At 50.1% G+C, this 22,295-nt stretch overlaps 1 protein-coding gene across 3 annotated transcripts in view; it reads right to left on the reverse strand.

Moving 5' to 3' along the window:
- The window catches only part of RAI1 (retinoic acid induced 1), a 222,766-nt gene that overhangs the window by 8,324 nt on the left and 192,147 nt on the right, over positions 1–22,295 (reverse strand). For all 3 annotated transcript variants that reach the window (XM_082199602.1, XM_082199603.1, XM_082199604.1), the window contains 3 exons: positions 10,553–16,262; positions 3,935–4,028; positions 1,731–1,780 (listed from right to left, as the gene is read on the reverse strand). In XM_082199602.1, coding sequence (XP_082055728.1) covers positions 1,731–1,780; positions 3,935–4,028; positions 10,553–16,246 — 5,838 coding nt within the window. In that variant the 5' untranslated portion in view covers positions 16,247–16,262. The remainder of the gene's footprint in view (positions 1–1,730; positions 1,781–3,934; positions 4,029–10,552; positions 16,263–22,295) is intronic.

Raw genomic sequence — 22,295 nt, forward strand, 5'->3', positions numbered from 1 at the left:
CCATACCAGTTTGCCATTTTTTTAAAATTAAAAAAATGAGTCCTCATGAAAAGTCACCAGGGTTTAAGTGTGAATTACTCCTAACACTTTTTTATTATTATTAAAAAAAGAGATTTCCCCAAGTTTACACACACAAATGAGGGGGGTATTTGTTTGTTTGTTTTTCTTCTTGTTTTTATTATGTATTTTGTGTGCTTTTTTAATGTTGTATTTCTGTGTTGTGAACCTCCCTGAGATCTACAGATGGAGGGCGGTATACAAATTTAATGACTAATAATAAAAACTGAGAAATAACTCACAGTCTTGCAAGGCAATACCACAAACAAAACATATCTTTTCGTAGGAAGTTTTCCCCTAGTTTACACGCTAGTAGGCAATTTCTCCCACTATAATGTATTTTTGTAGATATGAAAATACTAATCTTTTTTCTGTATTCTTTTTGGGTGTTTTATCTTCTTTTTTTCTATTCTGTTAACTGTTTTTTATTGTGTACTTTTATGTGTTTTGTTTTGTATTTTCCCATTTTTGTAGTTTTTTTTGGTTTTTGTATTCTATGTTTAAATTTTGAAGCTTTTGATTGTTTAATAAATATTATTTTAAAAAAACATATAATGTATTTTTGAAAGTTTTTTTGCGAGCATTTCTATGCACACTTTTCCTTACTATGTTACTATGTTCATTTTTGTACACGTTACTTGGCTGGAGAACCGCAACGCAAAATTTGGAGAGGCGTGAATTCCAAAGGCAGCTCTGTCTTGGTTCGGTTTGTGTGTATTGTTTGGGTAGTGCAAAAAGTAGTTTCACCTTTAAAAGGTAAACTGAATCTTTTTTTCTACCCCATCCTTACACTACGCAGACTCTGACTGGCAGCTGGTCTCCAGGATTTCAGACAGGGATCTCTCCCAGCCATACCTGGAAATGCTAGAGTTGAACCTGAAACCTTCTGCATATAAAACAGCAGCTTTATCACCAAGCTATTCAATGCGCTACTCAATGGAACGTACTACTGTGTAGACTTGTGTAGGATTGTGAACTTGAACAGAGAGGGGCAGAGAAATTACCGTATTTTTCGCTCTATAACACGCAGCCGACCATAACACGCACATAATTTTTAGAGGAGGAAAATCTGTAGGCATGCCACCCGTAGGCATTCCCTCCATAACACGCACAGACATTTCCCCTTACTTTTTAGGAGGAAAAAAGTGAGTGTTATGGTGCAAAAAATACGGTACATCATGGAAATTCTACTCAACCTTGTCCCTGACTTCTGAGATTTCAACTGGCAATGCCTACAGAGTTTCCCCAAGGCAATCTTTGCAAATTTAAGGAGTAGAAACTTGCTTTTTTCTTTTTTAAAGGAAGGGCAGGGGAGAAGAAAGGTAAGCAATCTGAGCGCCTAAGAGGTTGCTGATTTCTGCATCTAGTACAACTTTGTGCATAATCTCAAGCGCAGAAACTCACCCCCTGGGCCACAGAACCGGGACAGAGAACCTGATTTGCACACAGAAAACTTCAGATTCAAATTCTGGGTGTATCTGTTTCTAAAAAGCTTGGAATTGAGAAGGCATCGTTGCCAGAGCGCCTCTGCCAGCCAGTTGACCATCCTTCGTTTTGCTGACTTACGCTGGTCTGATTTAGTGGAAGGCAGCTCCTGATGGCCACAGCCAGGAGGGCAGAGAGCAACAAACCCCCAGAGATTTCCCCTTGTTGCTGAAGGTCCGCTCACCTACCTTATGTCTAGGGCAGTTCAGCAAGAAGGTCTCTTCACTTAACAAACAACCTGCAAACAGAGCAGAGGAGCAGTAGTGAATGGGGATCCCTGTCTTGCACTCGAAGCTCATCGCATCCATTAGACACATCCGTGTTTCTTTCCCTGTTTTATCTTCCCTCCCAACCTTCTCTGCTAACGTGGCCTCTCATGCACAACTCTTAAAAGCATGCTTTTCAGCCCTCAAAACCAGGCCCCTTCAAGCAAAAAGGGTGGGGCCGGGATTGCAATTTCTCCCCACTCCAATCCGTTTTGTTATTGAACCCATGGTGGGTTTCAGCCATCTTTCTATTGTGATGATCAATGGCTGCATTCTCTCCCTTGGCAAACTAAGAGTGGTGGCCGGGGCAGATAATAATAATAATAATAATAATTTTATTTATACCCCGCCCTCCCCAGCCAAGACCAGGCTCAGGGTGGCTAACACCCAAAATAAAATAATTGATTGAAATACAACTTAAAAAACAAGATTAAAATATAACATTAAAACATTAAAATGCAGCCTCATTTCAGTAGAAACTCAAATCAAAAACTTTTTTGGGGATGAAAACGTCAAGTCTTCACCAAGGCTAACTATCCAGACTGGTCCTACACGGGCCAGAAAAAAGCCAGGGAAGTCCCTAAATAGGAGTTCCATCACAGAAGGAGAAAGGAAAAAAGAAAAATGGGGAGGGAATCAAATTGGCCCCAAGCCAAAGGCCAGGCGGAACAACTCTGTCTTACAGGCCCTGTGGAAAGAAATCAGATCCTGCAGGGCCCTGGTCTCATGAGACAGAGCATTCCACCAGGCCGGAGCCAGTGTTGAAAAGGCCCTGGCTCTGGTTGAAGCTAATCTAACTTCCTTAGGGCCCGGGACCTCTAGGGTGTTGCTATTTATGGACCTTAAGGTCCTGCGTGGGAGGATAGATGACATCCTGCAGAACAGCAGCGACCAACAGCTGGTTTGGGAGCAACATCTGGGGCACAGCCCGGCCTGCGACAGGTCGCACCAGGGGCACCACTCCAATTTTCAATGTCGCTTTTTTTTTTTTAAAGGGGGGTTGTTGTCTTTTTTTTAAGGAGAGAGAGAATTCAGATAACCATATCTTGGTATAGTATGCCCAGATGTGAATTAGCATTGTGGGTGTATGCAATCCACGCCACCCGCTTGTGCAAGTCAAGAAACATGCGGGGAATTCTTCCACTAACGTGCTGCCTTCAGGATGTTGTGGTGGCTAGTTCCCATCAGTCCCAGCCAGCATGCCCAATGGTCAGGGGTGATGGGAGTTGTAGTCCAGCAGTATCTGGAGGGCCCCACATTGGCTACATCTGAACTACAGACCCCCCCCCCATTTTGTTTGAAACAGGAAACGATGGTTAATGGCTTTGGGACAAGCCAAGATGTGAACCTGTGCTTTGAAGATGCCGTAATATCCTGGGACTTGTTCCAAAGCCATTAACTGGAGTTTCTTGATTTGGGTGCAATGGGAAACCGTAGTTAATTGAGAAGTTTGTTGGCTGCAGCCACACCTGCAAGGCTCATTTATAGCTGAGATAGACTCAACCAAACCAGAGCAAGGAGAGTAAGAGGCAAAGTTGGCTAAATGTTTAAAAAATGCATCACATGTTGCAGGTTCAGATGTTGACACATGATGTTGGAAGTCTGAGGTCAGGATTTCTCAGGATTTATATATAAATATAAATAACCCCAAACAGGAGTTGTGGGGTGGGGTTGACTGTATTTTCCTGAATTTCCTCCTCTTCAAGTTGCTGTTTGCACTGAAAAAAGGTGTGTGTCAGGTACAATGGAACTTCGGAAGCTGAACACCTGTAATCTCAACTGTTTCGGCTCCCAAATGATTGAAAACCGGAAGTGACTGTTCCGGCATTTGAATGATTTTCGGAAGCTGAATGTCCAGTGCGACTTCTGCAGCTTCCGACTGGCTGCAGGACGCTCCAGCCAATTGGAAGCCACACCTTGGAAGTCGAACATTTTGGAAGTCAAATGGACTTCCAGAATGGATTCCGTTTGACTTCCAAGGTATGTCTGTATTTTGTTCTAAATGAAGAAGTTTCCTTAGCTGCGAGTGTATTCTATAGTAGACAAAAGGTGAAGTACTTCCATCTTCCCCTGCCCCAGAACCTGACATGTGATGCAAAATCTGTTGCTCCCAGTGGGAATCTTACCTGTATCAATGGCACATATGTAGTGAAAGGTTTGGGCACACCCCTTATGGCAGCAGCCAATGGTTGCTCCTACTTGCTGACAACTGGAGCATCTCTGCGGTCAGCAGGCGAGGGGAAGAAAAAGGGAAAAAAGAGGACCCCATGAGATCTAGCATCATGGCTGTTTGATTTCACAAAGGTAGCTTTAGTTTCGTTTCAGCAGGGAGGTCATCCTTAGGCCACATGCTTCCCCGTTGCTTGCGGGAAGGTGGAGCTTGTTAGCTGTGCCCCCAGATAGTTCTCCCTGCCCCAATCGCACACACATTTCTATATTCCCTCAAGAGGGAGTGCTGATTCTCATCCTGCCACTGTGGGGCAGAAAGTGCATTTTATTACGCAGCCCTAGCCTGTCGTAGGTGGTTAGCCCCCATATGAACGACAGCAACACTTATCCCAACACTAATGCCACAATTTTATGTGTGTTGTGTGTTGCATCATTGTGACCCCTTTCCTTCTCTGGGGGCTGCTTGTCACGACCATTTCCCTCCTCTCTTTCCCTTGCTGCTGTTTGTTTTGATTTGGATAGCTCAGTTGGTTAGAGCAGGCATAGGCAAACCTGGCCCTCCAGATGTTTTGGGACTACAACTCCCATCATCCCTGACCACTGGTCCTGTTAGCTGAGGATGATGGGTGTTGTAGTCCCAAAACATCTGGAGGGCCGAGTTTGCCTTTGCCTGGGTTAGAGCATGGTGCTGGTCATGCCAAGGGTGCGGGCTCGATCCCTGTATGGGGCGGCTGCCCACTCCTACACTGCAGAGGGTTGGGACTCGGTGATCCTCAGAATCCCCCAAAACTCTACAGTTCTATGAATGATGTAATATATGTTGTTGTTGTTTGCTGATCAAGTCGCACGATGATGTCATACACACTCAGAATCAAAATTTACATGGCTCACTGCAGAGAAGCAGAAGGTGGGAAACGGTAACTGAGAAACAGATCCAGACCTGGGAACAAAACAAGCAGATGATGCCAGCCAGCACTGAAGCAACACAGCTCAATAATACATTTTGCAACCTGGAATGCAGACCAACTGGTGCCCAACCAGCCATCTCAATGTATCATTCAGGTCCCAGTGCCTGCCTTCATCTATCCCCCCACAGGTCACTTCACCTTGCGGCCTAGTGGTGATAGATAATGAACATTCAGCTCAGCCTCTATGCATAAACCTATTGAAACAAATTCTGTCTCCGTCAAATCTGTGCATGCACAGAGCTCTTGGTCACGAGAATCGGAGGTTAAGATCACATACTGTTCTCCTACCGGGCTTAAGGTGCGTTTCATTGGTGCCTGACCATCGTTTGCGCAGCAGAGAGGATTCTGCAATGCATGTAAGCATTCTCATCTGCTACTGCAGATCCAGGTTCAAGGTCCTCGTATCAATCTACAAAGCCCTGAACAGCTCAGGTCTAGGGAACCTCAAAGGCCGCCTGAGCTGTTGTATCCCAGCTCCATCACTGAGATCACCTGCAGGAGCATCGTTGGTCATCCTCCAGGCAGGTAAGGCTCATTTGAAAGTGTCCTTCAGTGTCCTTGGATGAGTCTTGTGGAATAATGCTCTGCCAAGAGCGGTTCAGCAGGCACCTTCTGTTTCTACTTTCAGTAGAAAACGGCTGAAAACTTTCCCATTCCATCAGTCCTATGCAGGCAACGAAGAATTCATCTTTCCAGAACAGCTGTTTTGCAGTTTAATTTTTTTTTTAATGGCATTTATTGCAGGGTTTTATGTACAATTGTTGTAAACAGCTCTGATTCCTTAAGAAATAAATTCTGGCCATTGTAAGTCCTACAGCATTCACATTGCATGACTGACGGGAAGAAGGTGAGCTAAAAGCCTGAACAGCAAAAACATCCAAGGGGTTGTTACCTTGGAATAAGCAAAGTTCCATGTGTGCAAGCAAGCAGGGGCATTGCAAGGTACGTAGAAGGACCTGGAAGGGCACACGACCACAACACATAAATGTGTGCAGTGCCTGTGTGCAAGTGAAGATGGAGGCTGACTGGGGCCTTGTTGGCTGTGCACTTTGCAGCAGGCTCAGCTACCCAGTAAGCAAAGAAAAAAGGGTTTTTTAAAGTTTATTAAAAAAGCAGTGGGGGAAGGGGCATGGATTTGAGGCTTACAAAGAAAACCCGAACCTCGACGTGCCTTTAATAATCTTCCTGAATAGAAGATAATGCCACATGTTTCAGCTAGAACCGCCTGCTTGACTCACTCACAGGTCGCTGAGTTCCTTATGGACATAGGCCACATCTGCACAATCGATTTAAAGAGCTTGGCTTCCCCCAAAGAATTCTGGGAGCTGTAGTTTAAGGATGCCGGGGAGAACTCCAGTTCCCAGAATTCTCTGGGGGAGCCATGGATTTTAAACGTATGGTGTCGATGTGCTTCAGCACTGTTGGTGGGCAGGAGGGTCTCTTGGGGCGCATGGCAGGCTAGGCCATCTCTAGCACCTCACCGCTGTTGCTCTGCCCCGCAACGTGTGCCACCTTGAGGCAGCTGCCTTAGCCTGCCTAGTGGTCGGGAAGGCCCTGGTCTTGCTGATGTTTCTTTTTCACTTTGCCATTGCTTCAGATTCCTCTGAGGTTTTCGGTAATGCTTTGGCTTTTCTAAATGTATGCATGCAGCACTAGGAAGTGCTTTTTGAGAGGATAATAATAATAATAATAATAATTTATTTGTACCCTGCCCATTTGCCTGGGTTGCCCCAGCCACTCTGGGCGGCTTCCAACATATATAAAAACATGATAAAACATTAAAAAGCTTCCCTATACAGGGTTACCTTCAGATGTCTTTTAAAGATTGTATAGTTACCGTAGTTTTCGCCCTATAGGACACACTTTTCCCCCTCCAAAAATGAAGGGGAAATGTGTGTGCGTCCTATGGGGCGAATGCAGGCTTTCGCTGAAGCTTGGGTGCTTCCCCCGCCCCAGCCCCACGCCTGGGGGAAAAAATAATCCCCCCCCTTTATTCCCCCCCCAAAAAAACTAGATGCGTCTTATGGGCCGGTGCGTCCTATAGGGCGAAAAATGCGGTACTTATCTCCTTGACATTCGATGGGAGGGTGTTCCAAAGGCACAGCTGTCAACTTTTCCCTTTTCTTGCGAGGAATCCTATTCAGAATAAGGGAATTTCCCTTTAGAAAAGGGAAACATTGACAGCTATGTCCAAAGGGTGGGCACCACTGCTGCGGAGGCCCTCTGCCTGGCTGTATGAAAAGTTTGCCTTGGAGAAGTAACCTCTGTCCTCTGCTCCTAAGGTATCCCAGTCTTTCGAAGGCCACGTGACCTTGAGGTTCAAGAAGCGTCTGAAGTGTCACAGTCACAAGAGTTTCTACTTGACAAGGTGGAGTGCTCATTTGTGGGGTTAGAAGTAGACTTCTTCCGGAAGAGTCAGAAATCAGGAAGACCAAAATTTTAACAAGGAATAGGAAAAAATTGTAACTTGTATACAGTTAAAATTGTTAGTAGGACTGGAATATCACTTGTAGTCTGAGGTCGATTTTTGGATACAATGGAGATATAAAAGATTTGGATCATCATAAAAGCTGCGGGAGGAAATGATTAATAATAGGACCCACAAAGGGGAGGATGGAAGTCCAGGCAAACCCTTGGTATCTTGTTTTTATGATTTATGTTTGATATATCTCTCTAAAACTTTAACTTGAAAAACCAAATAAATAAATTAAAAAGAAGTAGAACACTATGTCAGATCTAGAACCAGATCTAGAAGGGGGGAGGCAAGCTTTCTAGGTTTCCATTCAACTTAGGACAGAATGTGGGACTTGGTGGAACTTTAGCTTGAACTAAAAGAGACAAGCCTTGTGTTCTTATGTTCTCACACCGGGAGGCTACACCTCCCATTTAAGAGTAGCCATGAAACATCCTGGAGTTAGCACCGTAAGGCTCATAATCTATAATCCACTAAACCTGGAGTGGAACGCTGGAGTGGCAGGCTGCAGAATAAGCAATCCCATATTCTCTCCCATGAGAAGTTAGACTGGCTCCCTCTCGCTTATCTTTCTGCCGGCAGCCTAAGACCTTCCTGTTGCAGGTCTTTGAAAACTTAGGTGCAGGTGATGCTGATCGCTGGTCTGCTGTCAGCTCAGGCTGGATTTTAATGCCAGTTCTAAATGTGTTTTAACTATTGCTCTTATCTAGTTCATGTTTATTATGTTGAGCTCTACAATGATGTTTTTAGATGCTGCAAGCCTCCTTGAATCCCAACTTGGGAGAATGCCAGGATATAAATACGTTTAAATCATCATCACTGTCCACTGCATGACTTACTAGCACCATGTGTGAACCAAGTTCTTGAAGATGAAACCATTTGAATCAAATGGAAACCAAACAAAGACTGCAAGAACAGGTCACTGTCAGCCCAAGGGAACAAAACGCAGTGGGCACAGAATGTTGAAGGGCTGCTGGGAGAGGAAGGAAAGGGACGACTGGGCAAAAGGGGGATGGAATGGAGTATCCTGGACAGGGACACTTCAAGCTGCAGCCTGTTGTTGAAGGCCCCACTTGTCCGTAATTTCCTGAACCGCAGCATCTCTTGTAAAGACTGATTTTTCTCGGATTCTGCTCACCAGCCTTTTCACGACGAGTTGAGCGGTACAGCTGCAATACTCAGGAGGTGGGTTGTCGATTTCATGCAAAAATGGTTTGGCAGCAAGCAGGGACAAGGTGGGAGGAGCAAATACTATGTGAGAATGTGCCTGGGAACAGAGGCTGATAGAATGCAGACTGAGGCTGCGTGCGGACCAAACGTTTAAAGCGCGTGACTTCTGCTCAAGAAAGGGGGAAATGCAGCTCTGTAAGGGGGAAATGATAGTTGCCAGGATCCTGCGGGGAGAGCCACGCACTTTAAATGTACGGTGCATGCACAGAATGAGAACGCAAGCCAAACCGCTTCTGGGAATGTGCTGGACCACAACACGATGTTGACCGGTGGTGGGTGAAATGGCAAGGGAAGAAGATATCCAAGGTTCCTGATTGAAAGGCTGGGAGATTATCCAGCCAAACGGCCTGGACAAAGGTCAACTCTTAAGAGAGATCACAGATCACAGAATGGGAAGGTACCACAAGGGCCATCTAGTCCAAGCCCCTGCAATGCAGGAACCTTTTGGCCAATGTGGGGTTCGAACCCACAACCCAGGGATTAAGAGATGCATGGCTGCTGTGGATGCCAAGGAACCTCATGTCCTCTTCTCCCCAATGAACAAAGGTGTATGGCACCATGGTAACCTGGCCCTTCTTCCCAATCCTTTGCCTTCTGCTCCCCTGCAGACAGAGGACTTCTGAGTGTGATGACATTGCCTCCTGTTGCCTCTTTCCATCAGACACAGGGGTCCTGCTCTGGGTGCCAACCACAGATCCCTCAGAACATCTCATTTGGCTTTCATAAGTAGAGGAAGGCAGGAAGGGGATGAAGCCACGCAGCAAAACCCCCAAATGGCATCTTCCCAGCAGCAGCAACATAATCACTGTTTGGATGCTAGGAAAATGAGGGTGCCCTGTTGTACAATGGATAATTGGCACACAGATTTCACTGACCCAAGCTAGCCTGAGCGGCTTTTGTATGAATGAAAGGAATGCACAGAACGTAGAGCTGCCAGGAGCTAGTAACCATGCTGGCTAAATGGAACTTCCATGTACAAGGGAAGTATACCCCTGTATACCAAATGCTGGGGACAAGCAGCACAGAGAAGGCAATCGTTTGTAAGGCCCACGTTTGTGCTTTCCAGGTGCATTAGCCACTGGAAAGGTCTTTGGGCAGCAGCCCATAAATATAGTAACCAGATCATCACTGGTGGTGACTAGAAACTGAATGCAGGGGAAGCCTCTGGGGGTGTCATTGTCGGAGTAACCATATTTCTTAAACACAAACAGCAACACAGGGAGGCTCTGCTCAAAATGGTGCCAGGCTCCATCTTATCCTGGGGCGCAATATTCGATTCAAGGGTTGGGGGGAATCGCTTGCTGCAAACACACGGACCCTGTTCCTCCCCAGTACGCTGCTCCCGCTAAGCAATGGGTATCAAAAGGGGCACATCTACTCTGCAGGTAGCAAGAAACCCAGGCCCCATTGTCTGCTGGGAAAAGATGGGGAACTACCCAAGGCAAATGTGGAGACCCCTGGTATTTGAGCGTTCTCCTTACCCAGGCATGACAACAAACCTCTTCATCCCAGGCATGAAAATTAACCTGACTGAAAGTAGACTGAACGGCAAAAGCAGCCAAGGACCCTGCAACCCTCTAGGACTAATTTACAGTTGGCCAAGAGGCAGCATTGGGGTGAGACAGATCAGACTGTTGACTGGGCTACTTTGCTTCTTCCAGGAAAGGTTTCCCCGTAACTTCCAAGTAGGAACCAAATGCCCAACCAAACACATCCAAATCATACAGCTTTGGCCTCTTGGTCAGGATGCCCTGACCACCTCCCCAGAGCCCTGCAACCCCAAACCTTGTCATTCCTGCTTTTGCAAAGTGGTGTTGGCTTTTGGCGTACGGCAGGCGGTTCTGTCGGCGCCTGCGCCCGTGGCCTGCTCCAAGCGGAGTTTACGCTAAGGGGCGGACTCTTACCACGTCAGCAGCCATCTTTATTGCCTCCTGCAGTCCATAGAGCTTTCCCGCCACCAGGTAAACCCCAGCTGTCCACACAGCGCAGGCCTCATGGACCCAGTGCTCCTGCGTGTCCCCGGCAGGGTCCGGAGGTGGCGGCTCCGCTTTGCCGCATTCGTGCCTCCTGGGCTTCTCGGCGGCTGCGGCTGCTGCTGCCGCCACCGCCGCCTCCTCTCCCTCTGTCCTCTCATCGCAGCAGTAACAGCTTTGTAGTTTCCTAAACATCCCCCTCGAACTGGAGCGGAGAGCGCTCTGTTTCGCTGAGTCAGCGCCACTGTCCAACCTTGGCGGCTTTCCACCCGGCGTACTAGTTGCACAATTATTATCTGTCGCTTTGAGCAGCCTTTCCGCCGGAGACGGAGGCTCCTCGCCCAGCCCCTCCACTTTGATCTTCTCTTTCAGCCGCGACTTCTTCTTCGGAAGGCAGTCCTCGGGGTAGTACGGCCCGCAAAGGTCCCCCTGGTCCTTGTAGTTGGCCGGGTTCCGGCACAGGCAGCAGACCAGGCAGGTGGCGTTGAGGGCCTTGGAGACCACCGGGCCGAGGTGCATGGTGGACGACAGAGGCAGGGCGGCCCGCGGCTGCTGGAGGGACGCGGCCCCCGAAAGCCCGGCCTGGGCAGACGGAGACGAGGAGGAGCGCTCGCTATTGTGCAGCCGGGCCTCTTCGGCGGGAGAGTTGACGACAGTGCAGGTGGTGACGAACTCATCCTGCTTCTCCACCCGGACGTACGGCGAGAAGGGGGGCGCCCGGCTGTCCGACCGCAGCCGCTTGCACGACACGTACTTGAGCCGGATTTCGGGCTCGGCCGGGCTCAGCAGGGGAGCCTGTTGCGGGTGCTGCCTCTTGGTCCTGCTCTTGCACCTCGAGGGCACGCTGGGGGCCTTGCGGCGGCTGAGCCGCTTCCTTTGTCTCTTGGTGTAGCCGTTGTAGTTGGAATGGTTGGCACGCTGCTTCTGGGCCCTGGTCTGGGCCTGCGAGGACCTCCCCTCGGAGCTCTCGGCGCTGCTGAAGCCTTTGTCCTCGGCCTTTGGCTTCTTCGCCTCCCTTTGTCCCTCCTCGCCTTTCCCTGCTGCCGCTGCTGCAGCCGCCGCCGCCTTTTCTCTGGATGCATAAAGCAGAGCAGGGCTCAGGTGAGGGCACTTCTCCAGGCTATTTTTGGCCGTTCGGAAGGCCGCCACTTTCCCTTTTCGGTTCCTCTTCTTGGGCAGCAGGCCGGTGCCGCTGGCAGCCATGCCGTCACCGCTGTGCTGCAACGTCTCGGGAGATGAATAGGCCTCACCCTTGAAACAGTTGGAGGACAGTTTCTTACTGTTCATTAGTTTTCCTCTGAAGGATCTGTTGTTCGGGCTTCTGCATAATTGCTCGGCTGCTGGAGCGGCGGGAGCCTTTTGTGACAAGGCCTGGTTTAATGGCCTGGCTTCCCCCGCCGCTGGGGCTGCGCCTGCATTCTTTGAGGCCTGCTCCCTCTCCGGTGGCAGGGACGGGCTGAGGGGATTACTGTGGGAGGTGGCGGCAGGGACGGTGAAGGAGACGGTGGCTGTTCGGCAGGCAAACTTTTTCAGGTTGGGAGAGGTGATCTTCTGGACGATGGCTTCCAGCTTCAGGCCCCGGCCTTTCCTTGGGGGAAGCACTTTCGTCTTCATCGCTCCCTGGAAGGCGGCCCGAGAGGTGATCTTGATGCAGACGTCGGGGTTCTCCTTCACCTGAGGGGACTTGAGCACCACTTCGCAGGAGTTCTTAGGGGACAGCTTAGCCTTCGCCTTTTTAGCCAGCGGCATCCTCTTGAACAGGCCGGCAGAAGCTTCCGGCTTCTCGTCCTTCGCGTTGCTGCCGCTGTGACTGTTGCTCCTCAGGACCAAGTTCCTCTTTTTCGCAGGAACCGGTGGGATGAAGGCTGACTTCCTCTTCAGGCTGTGAAGCGGCTGCTCGGACATCTTGCCACCCATTCCAGGCCGGGCTTTCGGGAGTGCCAGCCTTTTGCTCTCCCTCTCAGACCTGCTTTGGGGGCTGACCTTGAAGGAACCGGGGAAGTGGTTGTTTGGCAGAACCTTCTTGGGTGGCTTGCCCTCCTTGAGCCCTGCATCCATGGCACTCTTCTCTCTCCTCCGCTTGCTGTAGAAGACCTCCTGGGTCCTGGTCCTGGAACGAAGGATCATGGACTGCTGGTCTTTGGCTTCCGTTTCAACGCCATCGGCTTCTTTCGCCTTGTGACCAGAGTCTTCGCTCTGTTCCAAATTTGAGACCGGAGGGGAAGCAGAGTTGCTGGGCTTTGGAGAAGGTTTGCCATTGGCCTTCCTAGCCTTGAAAGCGGCTCTCTGTTTCAGGACGCACGCTGTCTTCTTGCCTGACTTCTCTTGAGGGGTTGAGGCCTTTGCACCTTCCAAAGGATCTGGCATCCTGGGCTCAGTCAACGCAGTGAACGAGCGGGTACACATCCTCGCGGGCAAGCCTTCTGCTGGAAACCGGGGAGTTTGGCCATGGGCGCTCTTACTTGGCATTTCAATCAGGTTGTTTGGACCTGGGCATTTGCTGGCCACCATGCCAGCTGCCTGGTTGCCCGTGCATGGGCTTGACATGGGTTGGACGGCTTCCTCGCCTCCTGACAGCCTGCAGTGGACCTTCTTACTGCGAAGGCTCTTGCCCCTAGATGTTGGTTCTGAGGTTATTGGCACCTGCTCAAGAGAGGCTTGGTTAGTCACCAGCGAAGCTGCCAGCGTCTCGGCCTTATCTGGAAGGGTGTTTTCACTTCCCGCCACCTCCTCTTCAGGCTTCAGGTGGTGCAGGGAAGATTCAAACCAACTTTTCACTTTTGTCTCTGTGCCAACGGCTGGGCCCAAGAGGATAACGGACTGATCAGATAAGTGCGAAGGAGGAGTGGCACTCTCTTTCTCGGCCGCGTTTGCCATTTCTTCTGCTGAACCTGGCGTGTCTTGCAGGGAGAGGGCCGGGGCGTTCTCCGCTGGCTTAGGTGTAAAAGCATCATAGGTCAAAGACTTTTGTTCAGAAGCCGCTAGTTCACACAAAGAGGAGTACTCTTCAGGTTCCAAATCGGATTCTTTCAGGTCTGGAGAGGACATCATGGGGAGTTCACTGAAGTCTCCTCCTGAGCAGGACTGCCTGGTGGTGTCTTCCAGCCATCGCTCACTGTCTGCTCTGGTGGCCTCGTCGTAAGTCAGATTCTCTCCCTTGCTTGCCTCCTGCGGCTGATCGAAGCCCTCTGCTTGCTGGGGCGCCTGCTCCGCATCGCAGAGACTCAGGCAGCAAGCATTTTTTTTATCCTCGGACGTCTCGCTCAGTTTGCCAGAGAACAAACTCTTGGAAAGGTCTGATCCTTGGAGGCTCGACCCCAGCTCTTTCCACGTGTCGCTGAGGTTTTCGTCCGGCCAGTCGAAGTTCTCCATGGCGTTTTCAGAACCCACCGAATTGGCCGTGGCATTTGAGTAGCAGCTGAAGCTCGTGGCCTCGGAGCTGGAAGTGGCAGCCGAGATGTTGGGTTTGGAATTGTAGCCCACAGAGCTGGTCGTTTTCAGGGTATTTTTCGTCTCTGCTGTTGTAAACACCACCTGGGAGTTGTTGTAGACTTCCTCTGTGAAATTCTTCCCGTTATTCCCCCCCAGAGCTTTGTCCAACTTCAAGGGCTCAGCGAGGGCATTTGAGTCCCCCTGATTGGACCACGGGCTTTTGACTATGGAATCCAGGCAGGTTCTGTGGTTCTCTAAGTGGAAAGGGGATTTGTCAGGGTCTTTGTTTGGAGCAGGGGGGCTGGCCCAGCCTTTGTCTGCTTTCTCGTTGATAGCATCTTGCAAACCGATGATCTCAGAGGCGAGCTCCTCCTGAGACAGGGCGCTGAGGAGCAGTCTGGGGCAATCCCTCTCGTTGGTCACAAACTTGGTGAAGCTCTCCAGCGGCAAGCTGGTGTGGATGCTTTGGAAAGAATCGTCCGACTTGGTGGACATATCGTCCGGAGAAGTCACCGAGCACGTGGATACGGACTCGGGCTTCGCCTTGGAGTTGCTGTTGACGCGAGCTGGGCTGCGGCTCTGGTTGCAGTAAAGGAAGCTCCTTTCCAGCTGCTCCTCAGATCCACTCAGGTAATCCCCATCCTGGGTTTCAGCGTGGACCGACTGCGGGGTGCTCAGGGGGTCCGAAAGGGGAGTCCCCGCCTGCTCAGCAGAGTAACTGTTGCCTTCGGGGCTGCAGTGCTGACCCTTGAGCTGCTCTGGGGTCCTTGGCGGGTTCTTGATGCCTTTCTTCTGGGCCATCCCCGTGGACTTGGAGAGGAGAAGCTGCTGGACGGTGTTGGAAATGTTTTCGACTTGGGAGGTGAGCGCCGTGAGGCTCTGCAGGCTGAGATCGGACAAGAGGTTCTCAGGCATCTTCTCCTTCGGCATGCTCTTGCAGTTTGCGGGCGGCTGGGCATCCGGGCTCGCCCCGTCGGTCGGCGAAGGGTTCAACAAAGGCATAAAATGGCTATGGTCGGAGAGGCTGGCTGGGAAGTTCCCCGTGCTCAGAGACTGCTGGCTGTATTGGAAATTCTCCAAGTTGGGCATCAACGGGGAAGGCGTTGAACTGTACGAGGGAGACCTACCAACCGAACGAGCCGGGGAATGGCTGGAACTGGGGCTGAACGTTTGGTAATACTGGTCTGGAGTCCGCACAGGGGCATCGGCTTGACAGTAGCTCTGTCCCGGCTGGTTGTAATGTTGGTATTTTGCAAGGTTTTGATAGTGAAGGGTTTCCTGGGCATGGTGTCTTCCTTGAATGGACTGCTGCTGCTGCTGCTGTTGTTGCTGTTGCTGCTGCTGCTGGTCGTAGCTGATTCGGTTAGGCTGATAGCCATGTAGGCCCTGGACCCGCTGCCCAGAGGGCAGGCTGGTGGCATTCCCCAGAGTCCTTTCGTGCTGTGGTGGCGCTGAGGGAGCGTTGCAGCTTTTGTAGGAATGCGCGGCCTGGCTCCCGCTCTGGACAGATGTGTACGTCGAGGAGGCCGGGAACGACTGGGAATGCTGGGTGAAGTGGGCGCCCTGCGGGAACGACATGGGGGAGGCCACATCATTTTGGATCTTCTGTCTCGGGAGCTTTGGGTAGGTCAAGGTGGGCTGCTGCTGCTGCTGCTGCTGCTGGAGGTGCAGGGAGTGAGTTCGGAATGGGAGCTGAGGGGCCTGCTCATGGTATTGCCTGGTGCCAGAGGAGGCGGCTGTCTTTTTCAACAAGTTCTCCTCATATTTAGCCACCCCTCCTGGCAAGGGTTGCGGCGGCGGAGGCGGCTGTTGCTGCGGTGACCCCCAGGCTTGCAGGCCTTCCTCTCCGGAATAACGGGCCGGATAGGGACTGTTCTCTTGGACAGCGTAATTTGGGAAGGATGCCGGCCGGCCTGGGAGTTGCTGGCTGCGTAGCTGCTTATTCCCCCTGTGATATTTCTCCACGGTGCTGTTCTCCCCGTACCCCTGGTAAGGCATGGGGGGCTGCGGCTGCGGCGGCTGGGGCTGCTGCTGGCCGTAGTACTCCTTCGCCACCATCCTCTGACGCTCGCAGTGTGGCCCGGCCTGGCTTTGATGCCTGTAATTCTCCAGGCGTGATGAATCTTGCGAAGATGCCGGCTGGTAGTTCTGCTGGTTGCCATGGAAACCACACCTTTCGCGGAAGGATTGCATGGCTGGGCCTTGTTATCTGTGCAGAGCGGGGAGAGAGAGAGAGAAAGACAAGGGGGGGTTTCAAACAAATGGATTTTCTTCTTCCCTGCTTCCCACCTTTCCACCTTGCATCTCCCCCAGCCCGTCTCCCCTGTTTCCCTGTGCTTTAAAAGCAAATAAACAAACACATGAGGCGAATGCTTAAAATTATATACGTACGTGGGTGTGTACATACATAATGGATAGGCAGTATCCATTATACTGTACAGATAGCTAGATGGATAGATAGTAAACAACAACAACAACAAACTGTTCTTTCACAGCTGTAAAAAGCGTTATTCCGGTGCAACGTTCTGACTTTAAAGAAGGGATGAGGAGAGAATGGAGTCTCTCTTGTAACCCACTCCCCAAAAAACCAGGGAGAAAATTTGGCAAAAGGTAAAGCGATCAGCCTCAAGAGAATGGTGTGTGTGTGTGTGTGGACTCACAACAGCAGAAGGTGGTGGAACAATCCATACCATTTCATACTGCACCCCTTTTCTGAATGCTCCCCCGGTTAAAAAGCAAGCAACACCCCGAAGGAACAAGCATAGCACATCAGGGACAAAGGCCAGCCCCTGCGCGCTGAGCGGGTTTTCTCATTGCAGGGACCTTTTCCTGCACAGGGAACATATGAAACGCTCCACTTAGAAGTGATGCAGTCCATTCGAGGGCCTGTGCAAGGTGATTGGGAAGGTAGCAGCCAGCCAGCTGCAGGTGTGCCTAGAGGAAGCCAATTATCTAGATCCCTCCCCAAGTCCCAGGCTAGTGCACCAGAATTATTTTCAGCGGCACAGCTGAGGTTGGTAAAGAGGACATGCAACTAGGCTTTGCATGCACCAGCAAGCATGGGTCGGTCACCCATTCCGTGCTCTCTTCGAGTCAATACGAAGTCAGCAGTGGTGTCCTGGCTATGGAAGGCAGGGGTAGGGGTGGAGGAAGAAATTCGTTGTTGTTTGCATTTTGATGAGACGCAGCCTAATTTGCACTTCTTGCGCCACTATGTGAACTGAAACGCAGCTATCCTTCAAACGGTGCACCTCTCGAACCAAAGTGGACAAAAATGCTCATGGTAGGGGGAATTGCCCATAAAAATGCATATTTTTGTGGGGGAGAAGCATACAAAAATGTGGGGGAATTGCTTGCAAAGAAATGTGCTTATCAGATTGGAACAAAAAGGAGAAGCCGGAATTGACAGATTCACCCATCCTTAGCTGTATTTTTGCATCCCTCCTCCAGACATTTTCGTTGTTAAAACAGCAGAGAGATTATATCCTGATATTTCTGGCTCCTCTAATCTGGTTGCAAGGCCCAGGATCTGTCCCTTCCAGCATTTGATCCTGCAGTTTCTCAGCTCTCTGGCCTGGATGCTCCTCCTCGCCCTTCCCCCTCCTTCCCTCTCCCCATCCCCCCCCCCAATATCTCCCAAGCACCTCTCCGCAATTGCTGCAGCTCCATCTGGAATCTGTCTGCTCTTTACAACTGACGTCTATTAGGAAGGCAGCGGAGAACAGCAGTGATAAAACCATCCCGGGTTTCTGCAGTTCTCTGCTGCGCCGCCGAACAGCGAGAGCACCTGCTTTTGTGTGTTTTCAGCTGGGGATGTTGACAAGATGCAGGTTTTGCATTGAGCACGTCTTGGCTCAGGAGTGATGTGTGCTCTCCTCCCACCAACTCTACAGATCTAAGGGGAGTCTCGATTCTGCTCGCTTGGCAACATCACCCAAAGATGCTGTTATCACCCAGCCGGTGGGCTATATTTAATACCTTTCCCCAGCACAACCTGAACTTCCTCCCTTGTGCTCCGTCGCAATCTGCTGGAAGTCATGTCCGTGCGGCGCACAGACAACACGCACAGGGCAATTCTGTGCATGCCTGATGGTTTGAGCATGTGCAGATTGTGTCCTCCCGTAAAAACCTGCCTGCACACGAGAAGGCCTGCTCTGTGTCCCCACACCTTCAGGGATTAAACAAGGGGTGGGAAGAAAGCGCACAGAACAGATCCTTGCCGACCTTTGCACTCTGGCTTTCAAACTCTCTCCCCCCTGGGGTTTTCTCTTGACCTCCTTGCTATTGACCTTTTGAGGCACTACTGATTTTTTGTGTGTGTGTCTTGGATTTCTTTTTCTTTTGCATGGTTGGGAAGAATTAAGAGGGCTGGTCTGTTCTGCTGTTGCCATGATGCTGGTCCTGCCCCCCCCCCCAACTGATCACAGAATCATAGAATTGGAAGGGACCAAAAGGAGCACCTAGTTCAACTCCCAGAAATGCAGGAATCTTTCACCCAATGGGGGGCTTGAACCCACAATCCTGAAATTATGCTCTCATGCTCTACCGACTTGAGCTATCCTTTGGTGTGGTTGTGCTTCTTTGTGTGGCCCTTGCTGGGTTTTTTAAAATGTATTTTAATTGCTTTCTTAATGAGCTGCTTCAGGTGTTTTGACTTTTGAGAGGGAATATTTTAAGGCGGGAGGCGGTTAGATTGCGCCCCTGCGCTGCCCCTGCACACATGCACATCTGTATGGGCAGTGGCATCAGGATCCCTTGTTTGTATGTTGGAGATCCACAGTTCAGAGAAGGGCGACCAAAACGGTCAAGGGGGTGGAGTGACTCTCCCATGAAAAATGTTTGCAGCGTTTGGGACTCTTTAGTTTAGAGAAAAGCTGAGTTAAGAGGCAGCACCGATATAGGTTTCTTAAATTATACATGACATGGGGAAAATGGGCAGAGAAAAATCCTTCTCCCTGTTTCCAAAACATGAGAACTCGTGGATATCCAATGAAGCTGAAGGGTTGGAAGATTCAGGGGAAATAAAAGGAAGTACTTCATTATGTGACACATAGTTAAACTTTGGCACTCGCTGCCACAAGAGGCGGTGATGGCCACCAACCTAGGTGGCTTCAGAAGAGGATCCAGCAAATTCATGGACGATAAGGCTGTCAACGGCTATGAGCTACAATGGCTCGGCTCTGCTTCAATGGTCAGAGACAGAAATGCTCCTGAATGTCAGCTGCTGGGAATTACAGCAAAGAAGGTTGTTCTTGGGCTCACATCCTGCTTGCAGGTTTCCCGCAAGCATCTGGTTGGACTAGATGGGCCATTGGCTTCATCCCGCAGGCTCTTATTATTTTCTAATAATAATAATAATAATAATAATAATAATAATAATAATAATAGTCATACCTCGAGTTAAAGACGCTTCAGGTTGAGCGTTTTCAGGTTGCGTCCCGCGGCGACCCGGAAGTACCGGAAAGGGTTACTTCTGGGTTTCGCCGCTCGCGCATGCGCAGATGCTCACAATGATGGCATGCGCAGAAGCAACGAATCACAACCAGCGCACGCGCAGACGCAGGTTGCATTCTGCTCAGGTTGCGAACGGGGCTCCAGAACGGATTCCGTTCGCAACCAGAGGTACCACTGTAAAATAGCAATTTTATTATTTGTACCCCGCCCATCTGACTGGCTTGCCCCAGCCACTCTGGGCGGCTTCCAACATATATAAAAACCATAATAAAACATCACGCATTATAATGATGCTCCCACCCTTTTTCCTCGCCGCTTCTCGGAATGTTTTCTTTTCTTTTCCATGCGCACATGCACACCCTGACTGGGGGAAGAGAATGTAGCTGCCTGGGTTGGAACCCGACCAGTCATCCTCTAGCTTTGCTGAAGCCCGCAGGCTAGATGCGAGCTACGCCCGCCTGCCGCAAAAGATGTGCCCACACCTGCACGAACATTTGCACACAGAACAAGGTAGGTCGCGCTTGACACCCAGACTGTGGGCAGCAGCCAACTGAGCACTGCCATGCAAAATGCCGCGAGTCCCGAGGTATCGCTGGGATGGATGAACAGGAGGGAACAGGAGGTTGGCGTGGAAGAGGAGGTGAGGCTGGGGAATAGAGGCTGGAGGAGGGAGGGGTGTCTCCCTGCCAGGATCTGGCTGCCTCGGTTGAAGAAGCAGGACTCCCACCACGCTCCTTCCTTCCTGGGGAAAGGAGAGCAGCAACAGAATCTGGGAAGGGTGTCAGCCCACCGCTAGGGATGGAGCAAACAGAGTCAGAAAAGGGAGGCACAACCTGGTGTCAGAAGAAACAGATACAGTGGTACCTCGGGTTAAGAACTTAATTCATTCTGGAGGTCCATTCTTAACCTGAAACTGTTCTTAACCTGAGGTACCACTTTAGCTAATGGGGCCTCCCGCTGCCACCGCACGATTTCTGTTCTCATCCTGAAGCAAAGTTCTTAACTTGAGGTACTATTTCTGGGTTAGCAGAGTCTGTAACCTGAAGCGCCTGTAACCTGTAGCGTCTGTAACCCGAGGTACCACTGTACATTCTTCCTGGTGCAGCAAGCATCTTACAAGGTCAGCAATCCTGCACGGCGAGAGACTTTTGGAAAAGAATGTGCTTTGCCCAGTCTTTAAAAGCTTGGCGATTGGGTGTGCCATCTCATTGGGACAATGTTGTTGCTACTGTGCAGTTCTGATCTCCTTGCCCTGATCTTGGGATTTATTGAATAACAGAATTGTAGAGTGGGAAGGGACCCCAAGGGTCATCTAGCCCAACGCCCTGCAATGCAGGAATCTCAACTAAAGCACCCATGACAGATTGGGCCTCCAACACCTGCTTAAAAACCTCCAATGAATTGCACATTGACTCCTTAAGACGTGGACCTCTGCTTCTCGCTTGGCTGGCCTCACTTTCCTTGGCCTCTAGCCTGAGTAGAGCAGCTGCAGGAAGTCATCAACTCCTGCTGAGCCTTCTCTGCCTCAGTAAATACCTCTAAGCAGAGGTTGGGTCCTGTATACCTAAAGGAGCGTCTCCACCCCAATCATCCAGCCTAGACACTGAGATCCAGCACCGAGGGCCTTCTGGTGGTTCCCTCGCTGTGAGAAGTGAAGTTACAGGGAACCAGGCAGAGGGCCTTTTCGGTAGTGGCGCCTGCCCTGTCGAATGCCCTCCCAGCAGATGTCAAGGCAATAAATAACTATTTTACTTTTAAAAGACACCTGAAGGCAGCCCTATTTAGGGAAGTTTTTAATGTCTGACGCTGTATTGTTTTTGATATTTAGTTGGAAGCCGTCTAGAGTGGCTGGGGAGACCCAGTCAGATGGGCGGGGTATAAATAAATAAATAAAATAATAATAATAATAATAATAATAATAATAATAATAATAATAATTATTATTAGGTGGCTATCCGTCATGCTTTAGCTGAGATTCCTGCATTGCAGGGGGTTGGTCTAGATGACCCTTGGGATCCCTTCCAACTCTGTGATCCTTCCTTACTCTCAAGTAAGGGGTCTGGGTGGGAGCCAGGATGCAAACACGCTTTCTGCTTGCACACACAGGAATGCTTCACTATATGTGCTCTCCATGACACAGACATGCAAACACGCACTCATGGATTGTATGGCTGCTTGCCAGGGCTTGTAGCCCACACACAGCCTCATTGCTGTCAACACAGACCACAAGTGTACATACACCCACAAAGCAGCTCATCCCCCACAAAATTTGCCTTTGGCTAAAAACTGCTTAAAGTTCTTAGCTTAAAGAAGGCTGATCGCCGAAGAATTGATGCTTTTGAATTACAGTGCTGGAGGAGACTCTTGAGAGTCCCATGGACTGCAAGAAGATCAAACCTATCCATTCTGAAGGAAATCAGCCCTGAGTGCTCACTGGAAGGACAGATCCTGAAGCTGAGGCTCCAAGACTTTGGCCACCTCATGAGAAGAGAAGACTCCCTGGAAAAGACCCTGATGTTGGGGAAGATGGAGGGCACAAGGAGAAGGGGACGACAGAGGACGAGATGGTTGGATAGTGTTCTCGAAGCTACCAGCATGAGTTTGACCAAACTGCAGGAGGCAGTGGAAGACAGGAGTGCCTGGCGTGCTCTGGTTCAGGGGGTCACGAAGAGTCGGACACGACTAAACAACTAAACAACAACAAAGAATTGCTGACTACACTCATAGACAAAAGCCACATCTCCTTGGGAAAGGCTGTGATGCCCTTTTGCCTGCTACCTAAGAACAC

The sequence above is a fragment of the Podarcis vaucheri genome (assembly GCF_965113315.1).
Source record: "Podarcis vaucheri genome assembly, chromosome: 14".
NCBI classification, from domain to species: Eukaryota; Metazoa; Chordata; class Lepidosauria; order Squamata; family Lacertidae; genus Podarcis; species Podarcis vaucheri.